This window comes from Hakea prostrata, chromosome 4 (assembly GCF_041222555.1).
Source record: "Hakea prostrata isolate BN-2017 chromosome 4, UWA_Hpros_2, whole genome shotgun sequence".
In the NCBI taxonomy this organism is placed as follows: domain Eukaryota; kingdom Viridiplantae; phylum Streptophyta; class Magnoliopsida; order Proteales; family Proteaceae; genus Hakea; species Hakea prostrata.
This window is the reverse complement of record NC_142603.1, coordinates 48,501,336-48,511,525: the sequence shown is the minus strand read 5'-3', so window position 1 is coordinate 48,511,525 and position 10,190 is coordinate 48,501,336. Positions and strand designations below refer to the sequence as shown.

The following is a 10,190-nucleotide window of genomic DNA, read 5'->3' as shown; positions in this document are numbered from 1 at the left end:
GCCATACGAACCCTTAGTATGGTATCTGAGCTTTTGTTATTCAACTTTCTGCAGACTTTGTTAGTTGTCCTTTTAAATTTCTGTTCTTTGAGGAGATCTACAGTCAGTCATTAGATCAGTTTTATTAATCTGTGATGCGTTTGGTTTCGTACAGCACATATACAGAAGTCATGCGAGATAGCCTTTTTTTCCAAAAGTTGACCAATTGGTAGGTTGTAACAGCAGATCTGCTGATGTTATGCTGGGGCATGCTTGGGGCATGTAGAAGTATAATTTTTTATAAAAATAATATTATTAATATCTTCAGGGATGTGTATTCTTGGACTTTCCTTCTTCCATTATGAAATTTCAGTTTCAATAATAATCAGATTTAAGTAGATATGCTGGTTGACTGAGATAAGTGGATGTGAAGGCACTGTTGCTACGGTTGTTTTCTTTCATTGAGATGATGAAGTCATGCAAATTTCACAGGCCTCAGAGATACATTTAAAATTTTAAAATACTTAGAATCATACTATGCTTGCAAATTTTCACAGAACTCAAATCTGCTTGCAAATCTTCACAGAACTCAAAAGACTAGTGCTGAACATAGATAAAACGTCAAGACAATTAAATGAGATCAGAAACAAAAACTAGATTTTCTATACACTCTTATACTCACATAGATATGGTCAGGAAAGAGAATGGGGCCTTTGTTTCTGAAATAGAAACTGAGCTTCTGAATTAGTTTTGGCATAAAGGGGCTTGACCTCTTTTATCCGGAAGAAGACGTTAAGCCTGCTTAGCTTCCTGGTAAAAGATTTAAGTATCTTATTAGCAGGATTTGACCGAACAAGTCCCTGTTTCATAGAGATGTGATCTTTCTCCAAGTCAGTCAACCTCATTCTCATTCTGGTAACTTCAAGCTTCAGCTCCCTATTCTCTCTTCTAACAGAAGCATAGTTGTCTCTTGGAGAGATGGCTCCGCTGCCTGCTCCACTGCTTGAGCGTTGAGGAAATTGGCTATTCATTGAACCAAAAAAGAACTGATTGTGACCTCCATTCATTGCATTCCGAAGCCTGATCTGCTCAAAGTAGAGCACTTGGACCGCCATTTGCACAGGTAACCTTTCATTTTGAGCCGCATGGCTGCAGGCTTCCTGAGATAATTTCTGACAGTCTATAGTTTTGCACAGTCGGTAGCGTTCGGAGTCTTTGATATTAGGGTGAACCTGTAAACAGGAACACTAATTGATTTTTGGACCATTCTGAAAGATATATTGGGAAAAGAACCAATAATATGTAAATTGCTGGAAGATTGGGTCTTACCTTGAGGAAGATATCGACAGCTCTGTATAAGCTGTCAGTCAAAATACGAGCATGGTCAGGTAGTAATTCTGCTAGGGCAATGAATTTTGATGGCATCAGGTTTGAATCCAGTGCGATTTCTGCAAGGTAATTGTCCAGTAGCTTTGATGCCTTAAGAATTGAGCTCTGTTTAGGAGATCCAGGGCTGTCAAAGTCATAACACATTTCACTTTCATCCCGTAATTGGTTCTCCTCATCATCATCCTCATCCAAATTTAGGAAGATGGAAAATATCCGGAATATTGTATCCGTATCGTACATGGGATGGTGATTATTTCCGTGTGAGTTTGCAGGAATCAGGATATCTTCTAGAATAGCTTGGTCAAGTTGCAAACCGATTCTTCTCTCTAGGTCAGCTTTGGAAGTGGCAGAGGCTGACCCCATTATCGCAGTTTTCAACAAACTTGAAAGAAATGCAATTGGTACTGAACTCTTTCGCGACTGGGTTGGAAGTAAACTTACTATCGCTTCACCAATCAGTCTCTGTTTTTTCTGCAACTCTGTATCTGTGAAGCTACTTTTCACCACTTGATTGTCTCTGACTATAAGACCTTGGAGAGAGTTTTGTGCATAGCTTATCAAAATCTTGCTGATTGTGTCTTGTTTCAGGCCTTTTGATTTAACTGCTGACACAACCCGCTGGAAGAAATCTAGGTTAAGCACTGTGAGTTCCTTTCCCCACCAATCTGATGGAGTTTCTGGTTCTGTATTTGGCATAGGTTTGACAGGGAAGCTTGGCTCAAGTTTGGACAAGCCAGAAGTGAGCTGCTCTTTACAGGCATTGGTTGCAATTCCATTGACAATCCTGTTAACCAGATTGATGTCTTCTACTAGAGGTAGGAGGGTTTCACAACGATGAAGAACAGATATTGAGTTCGAGATACTTGGAAGCACCATTTCTTTTATATAGATTTCAGTTCTGCTTTCCAAATTCTTTTCTGCAAATTCCTCAGTCATTTCTAGGTAGTGAGCGACACACCGTAGAATTGCAACATTTGATAGTGTTATCTCAACATTTATACAATAACAGAACTTTGCAGCCAGTTCAAATCCCTCTGATCCACCTGGAACTGAGACTAAGCTTATCCGAGAAACTTTTGTGTCCTTTGCTTCCACCAACAGCTTCCGGATTTTGCCACTTCGAGATCCTAGAGGGAACTGCAAAAGAAACATTACCATATGAATAATCTGTTATTTTTTTCTACTTTTCCCATATTGTCTTTTCCTGACTGCTAGGAGAGAGATTAGATTTCCAAGTCAAGCAGATATCAGATGCTTAAAACAAGATTTGGTAATTTGGGCATACAACAGTCCTGAAACTACCAAATCGAACTGTTTGCACAGGAATGACTCGGATTTTCTACTTTACCTTGTGAAGTGAGAAATTTGTTTCTCCTACTTCAACTGTGAGATCACTGGAAACATCAGAGATTGGCCTGCAAGAAGAAATACTGTTAGCGGGCCATGAGAAAAGAAACACAACTACCCCCAATCCCAAGAAGAGCTATTTATCCTACATCTTTATTAATCATCTTTATTTGCAAACAAGTTTAGGCACCAATTGATGGGAAGGTGAACTGTTGTAGATATTGGAGTTGCTTGAGCTTACTTGTCATGGAGCTAATTCACATGGACTTTGTAGAAGTGGGATGAATGAGCCATTTGGGTTCTTAGATTTTATTAGAAAGATAAACGCACCCAAAATTATGGTAATGCCTGTATTAGAATCAGTTTAGGATAAGCTTGTTGAGGGCTGCTTCATATGGTATGGTCATGTACAATGGAGACTTATAGAGGCATTAGTAAGGCAGAGTGATTAGATTCAGTTCATCAGAGCTAAACTAGGTAGTTGTAGACATCGAATAACCATTGGAGAAGTAGTAAGAAAGGTTAGAGCCGATTCTGCTATGACTGCAGATAGAGTTGTTTGGAGCACAAGGACATCTTACTATTTCCTGTATTTTTCACTTGCTTTATTTCTAATCTCTTTTGCTTCTGTGTCATTTCTATTTTGGATCCATGTAGGCTGTAGCCAAAGGTACATCCTCTACCAGGAAGAGAAGACGGGAGAGAGGAAAAAAAGGGGGGGGGGGTTGAGGTATAATTCAGACTTCTTGTTTCAGAGAGAAACCATTTCTAATTATAAACTTTATCATTACCTCCTTTATCAAGTTAAAGAAACTGTTTGAAGATGGATAAACACTTAAACCCAGAGATAGAAAGCATTGATTAACTGAGACTGATTAGTGTCATAACCAGGAGAAGCAATGATAGATTTGCACAGAAACTGAAGTAGACATGGAAACTAGACCAAAGTCAGGCAGTTGGAATCGAAAAGAACAATACCATTCAGCATTATGCCTTGTACTTGAGCTGGGTCTGATTGATCTCTTCCCATATATACTTGATTTCAAGTCACCAACAGTCGCAACACCCATCTTCGTCGAAAGACACTGGAATTCTGCTTTGATTTCTTTGCTAGGATAGCTTCACGAACAACCACCCTTCATGGAAGGAGTCTCTCTCTCTCTCTCTCTCTCTCTCTCTCTCTCTCTCTCTCACTCACACACACACACACAAGCACAGAGACAGTCCTTTGTGTGGGAACGAAGGCTGGAGAGTGTGTTGGAAGTTACATGAACCCATGCAGGATTAAGGGAGAAGATGGATTAACATTGGTATTTTAAATGAGTTTGTTTGTCCAATCCAAAGTCAAGAACATGAGCTTTCCATGGGCTTTTCGGTGAAAGTTGATGGAATTGGACGGTTTCATTCTTTTGGGGGTATGTATGCAGGAATCCTGAAGGCCTGCATTGCTTTTGGAAGTTGTAATTATGAGCAAGTAAAAGCTGCACTAGTACAGATTAGATTAAAACGATACTTTGTGTGTAAAGCTCACTAAAGTGGATACCATACCATGGATGCTTGATTACATGACTTTTTTTTTTTTTTTTTTGGGACGAAAAAAAGAAAGAAAAAAGATTGCATGATTTTGTTAGAAATAACTAAGTGCTCAACAAAGTGCTACACAATTGTTAATTAGTTTGTGAAGAAACTCATATTAGCAACACACAACACGAAACACCCTCACCACTTCCTAAGCCAAAGTGATGAAAACTTGAGCCAATTTGTCCATTCAGTTGAAGTTTCTTGGGTGGGTAATCTTTTTTCCCTTTTTTTTTTTTGGGTAGAAATAATCATTCTCAATATCTAGGGTTAAGAAGGGTGTGCCTAATTGGGCAAAGGTTCCTGCTTCATGGATGAATAAATCAATCTACAATCGTGTGTTTAATTTCCGTCATGCCTTCCAAGAGGCAAACCATGTTATTGGTTGGATGTCGAGGCTGTCTTTATCGTATCCTTCTCCATTGATTACCTTTCACGATCCTCTTGTTGACGTAGGAACGATCTTCCCAAGCTGATAGGGTGAGTTTTTCCTCATCTTGCCCTTTTCCTGTTGAGATTGTTATTTCCCTCTGCTTTGGGTATTTTGACTCTGGTATCAAAGCTAGAGCCTAGAGTTAGTTTATCTGTATAGTTTAAAGGATGCAACACACCTTTTAAACCGGGAAATGGTCTATTTTCCTGGCCCAACCCGGCTTGTTCAGTCTCAATTGTGGGCCCTGTCAGTATCATTGGCAGACCATGTATCATTTAAATTATTTGGTCTGAAATTGGTTCAACTCCTTCCTGCCTTGGCCTTTTGAAAGTCCTGATCCAGATAGACAACAAAGTGTTTTGAAATTTGAACTTAAGATTTTAACTAACAAGTACAAATCCCCCACCAGAGTTAAAGGGGCAAGTTTAGCTTTTCAGTTGATTCTTTTAAAGCATGCCACATTTTCTGTTTTGTGGAAAGGAGCTTTGGTAGTCAAAGATGAGATAAGAAACTAATGGTTCAAGGAAGATTAGTTGGAAGGTAACTGTAATGGAAGTAAAAGAAGGGAAAGCAAGCAGAAAAAGAACAGTGAAAAGGGAGGAACAAGGGAGATTTCTCACAAAGAGGAGCAAATGGGTTTTTAATCATTAGAGCAGGTGAGTAAAGTTAGATTCCTTTAATCATGGCCTCTACAGAGAACATGTGAGCTCACTCTTCTCCTCACAAATCTGTTGACAATGATGATGTGTGATATCTGGTGTACCCTAATATGTTGGGTAGTGATCCAACCTGTTTGGTGTGGTCCAGAACTTTTTCAACTACATATATTTATTTATTTGCCAAAAGAGAGGGATCTCCAGGTTGGGAACTTCTCTTTGGAGGGTTGTACTTTTGAGTTAATAAGATTTGATCATGTATAATATTCTAGTTTAAGGACTAAGATGAAGGAAATTGCTTCGGTGTTTGCACATTAAGCTTGGATAATGCACAACACCTGCAGTAACCGGTCAAGATCGAGATTTTGGTCGAGATTTCGATCTCGAAATTCCATTTCTAAAAAGTGTGTTTTCACACTCTTGAAAAACGGACGGTCGAGATCGAGATTTTGGTCGAGATCGAGATTTTGGTCGAGATTTTGATCTCGAAAGTCTATTTCTAAAAAGTGTGTTTTCAAACTCTTGAAAAACAGACGGTCAAGATCGAGATTTTGGTCGAGATTTCGATCTCGAAAGTCCATTTCTAAAAAGTGTGTTTTCACACTTTTGAAAAACGGACTGTCAAGATATAGATATCGACCGTTCGTAGCACAATGTTGCGCATTAATTGCACAACACTAAAGTCGAACTCCTAAGATGAATCTAATATATGTTCTTGGATTAAAATATTACATGTGGCTGAATTCTATAACTTATGGGACACTTATTAGGAGATTTCTTCATAGAGGAGCAAATACCCAAGGTATAAAGATGTCCACTTGATAGTTGGTATCTGAAGTCATCTAAGCTTTTTAAGGGTGTAAACATACAGAAAAGCCATGAAAAATAGAGTAAGTTTATGGAAATTTATTCAATCTGGATCATCCATTTCCTTGTCAGAAATGGACTATCAATTTCCTTGTCAGAAATGGACTATCAATTTCCTTGTAGATGTGTGACATGTGTCCCAACATCACATCAAATGGTTGAAATTTATTTGTAACATCTTCAATTGATTGATGTGACTTATAAATGGATTTCAACCATTTGATGTGATGTTGGTACACATGTCACATATCTACAAGGAAATGTCAGAAATGGACATGAATTGGTCCATCCTGAGTTTGTTTTCTGCTCTCTCAGAATGAGAAAACACCTACTTATAACAAAATAGAAGGAAATTTTGGGCATAGAAAATCACCAAGATACCCTTATCAAAAGAAATGTCTTCTAAATAGTTAAGGCCCTTAAGGATCTACTAGTATCAATCATTTCAAAAAGTTTGAAATTTTAAACAATGCTTACTAGAGGGGCCTATAGTGGATGTGCTTCTCGCTCGGTCGTCACAATCTCTTATGTAGAAGTAGCAAGCCTAAGCAGATCTTGGATTCGAACCTCCGTCGCTCCACATCTCCCCCCCTTCCCAGCCCTGAGCCTACGAACCTTTAGTCTTTTTGACTGGTGTGATGATGACCAAAGAGGCCTATCGACTTACAATCTAATTTTCACTAATATTCAAGGCACTAGGGAGATGGATCCTAGGTGAAAAATTGAAAGGGAGAGGTTGCCACTAAAGATATGCTATGAAAAGGATTAACAACCAAAATGCATTGTCTGACAAACACACTCTTGAAAAGAGAGAGAAAAAGAGAATCAAGGGAAGAGTTGATGCAAAAGAAGCATTTCATTATCACTGATGCTTGTTTAGCTAAGCGGTACACGAGGTTAGTGTAGTAGAACTGCAATCATTTGGTGCAAAGCACTACAATGGCTGGGAATAAACAATACATGAACCACCTTTGGATCAGTCATATCATGGAGGAATAAAATCAATAATATAATTTAATTAACAAAATACTAAACTAATCTGATCAGAAAAGATCTATCTAATTAATCACATACCTGATAATAAAGATGCTGTGAGCCATGATGAATCATGGTTTTATAGCCTAGCAAGTAGACCTAGTGGATTATTATTACTAAAACTACTTTTATAGACCTCATTTGAGACTAATGAGCAGGGGACAATTGGTCATATAGTTGTTAATCTGATCTTTATTTGTTTATGTGTTTGATTTCACCTCTTTTCTCCTTTACACTTTGTCAAAACATAAATGATGGCAACTTTTGTAAATCTCACTTGGAACCTCATCTTTGCCTTTTTAATCCATTTTTAAACATAAGGGTAAAAGTGATCGAGAGAGAATCATTTTTCCTCTGTGGGGTTCATCATTTAGGATTTCAAATTGGTTGCTTCCGTCCGGTTCAATTTCACATCTCACTCCGGTTTGGTACGGTTTTTCTGTTTGGGTTCGCTGTTATTTTCCGGTTTATTTGGTTGATTCAATTGGATTCGCTGTAAGGTATGGTTTTTTCTGGTTTATTTTGGTGGGTTCAACCGGTAAGAGTTGAATTGGCTTGGTTCAATCATAACCAACCAGTTCTTGGTCTTCTTGGTCTGATCAATCCTGGCTGAACTTGAGAACCTAAATCTTTGTAAGCACTTTTGGACCACTATTCCTTTTGGTATTAGAAGAAGAATGTGACAGGTGGCAAAAAGCCAACTTGAACAGTGATTTATGGCAACAGCTCCTCCACTGTGTAATCATGTGATTTTGCTTGGGTTTAGTGCCATTAATGCACTGAACCATTTAGCGAGATATTGTGGGTCATCGGGTCGAGATTTTGGTTGAAATTTCGATCTCGACTGTTGAGAAACAAGCAATTAAGATCGAAATTTCAATCGAGATGCACAATCTGACTGCCTAAAATCACCTTTGGTTTAGTGCCATTAATGCGCAAAACCGAAGCAAAATCCGTAATCATGAGGCATCAAGGCTTGTGGATGGAAGGACCTAAGGCCCAACCTTAATTTGTTGATCTCGAACCTGTTTTCCAAACAAACCTAGTTTAGGTCCAAGCCCATCCAAAACACTTGTATGGGCCCAGGCCCAATGAAGTTATGAATGGGCCTTGGACAAATAGTGCTATTCTGATTCTATAGCTCCTTATCTAATGGTTTTGATCTCTTCTCAGCTAATTCTTAATGACTTCCTAATAATGACAATTGCAATTTTGAACAAAATCATCATCATTTTTAAACTAAATAGAAAAAGAACGGTCGTATTTTCAAATTGTTGGTCAACCAGTACATTTTGTTAGTTGACCAATATAGTCGTTTAAAAGGGTCTTGCTTGGGTCCTGCGCATTAACTATCAAGCCACACACTATGGGCCGTCAGATCGAAATTTCAGTCAAAATTTCCATCTTGACCATTGAAATTCAACGGTCAAGATTTAATTTCGACCGAGAAATCTCGACTTGACGGTCATGTGCATTTAATGTGTATGAACCAAACAATTTCGTGTTTAAAACACTGTTCATAGCTAGCGTGGTTTGATAATTTTTTTTCTCTCGAAGTAGGGGATGGGGATATCAATATACCATCCACAAGGGGTCGAACCCACAACCTCTTCACACCCCACAACCTCTTCACTAAGAGGTATGGGTCTTAGACTGGCCTCTAATGATTGAAACCATTAGGTTATTGTAAACATGTTATACCAAACTAGGCTCAGTGCATGAGAGCCTAGCCCAAAATAGGAAAGGCCCAACGAATCGTGCTTGGGATCTCCAATCTGAGATGCAATGGTAGAAAGTTGTGATCCATTAGGAAAACTAGGAGAGAATAGCTCCAAAAGGGACTCTTATGAGCCTTGATTGAGACAACACTTGAAAAATCGAACGTTGAAGACTGAACAAGGTGATGTCGTTTATTCACTTAGAAAGTTCTAGTCAATTTATCTTCTTTGCTTTCTAACTTTTTAATTTAGAGCTTGATCCTCCCTCATCAGTTGTCCGGAAGATGTTACTTTCATCTGTCGACTTGATCTTCGGAAGCAGCTTTCCACTCTTAGTGGTTAACTCACACTAATTCTATTTGCTTTATAAAATAAAAGTGTAAATCTAAGACAAATGGGTTATTTACTATGCTTGTGTTATGAATCTTGCATAAGAGTTGAGAAGTTAATATTTTGGCAGTTTGGGCTTTGGTTCTTGGATGTTTGGTGTATTTCTTTGAATTTGTGCATGCATTTGGATGCCGATTTTGGGTCTACTAGTTTGTGTGCTGATGGTTAGTGGTGTAACTCTTATTTGGCCCACAACAGTGAAACTTGACGAGGTAGTTGAACTTAGCCCAATATAAGTGAAAGGAAAGGATTTAGATGCCTAACTTGTGAAGCTAAATATGAAAGATTTTGATGTAATTCTTGAACATTTAAATCATTTCCTTTCACGTACCTATATTAGACAAGGTCTAACTACCTCATCAAGTTTTTCTATAGACTAGCTAAGAGATACTCTAACCCAAAATCGGCATCCACACCATAATACACCAGACAACTAAGCATGTATAAAAAATCCAATAGCCAAAGCCCAAACTGCTAAAATATCATCCAGGACTTCTCAACTCTTATGCAAGATTCACTGTAGGAGCAACTCTTATGCAAGATTCACTGTAGGAGCAAAGGTAAATAACTCATTTATCTGTTTTTTTTTTTTTTTGGTATAAATAACTCATTTATCTAAGATCTATATATATATATATATTTTAAGATTAATTAGAAGAAAGAAAAGCCAGAGAGAGAGAGAGAGAGAGCTGGAACGGAGTGGGGCCCACACAACACTTGGTTGTACTTGTAAGAGAGAGTGGAAATGAAGTGGGGTCCACAGAATTCCTAGTGGTAGCTAGTGCAGCAGGAGGGATA

At 38.3% G+C, this 10,190-nt stretch overlaps 1 protein-coding gene across 1 annotated transcript; it reads right to left on the bottom strand.

Moving 5' to 3' along the window:
* Positions 1-584: 584 nt before the first annotated feature.
* On the bottom strand, positions 585-4,108 carry LOC149019271 (BTB/POZ domain-containing protein At1g03010-like). Its single transcript, XM_089153307.1, has 4 exons — positions 3,694-4,108; positions 2,717-2,783; positions 1,309-2,505; positions 585-1,211 (listed from the first exon to the last, which is right to left on the bottom strand). The coding sequence occupies exons 1-4, from the start codon at positions 3,783-3,785 to the stop codon at positions 672-674; spliced, it is 1,896 nt and encodes a 631-aa protein (XP_089009433.1). The 5' UTR covers positions 3,786-4,108; the 3' UTR covers positions 585-671.
* Between the last annotated feature and the right edge of the window lie 6,082 nt (positions 4,109-10,190).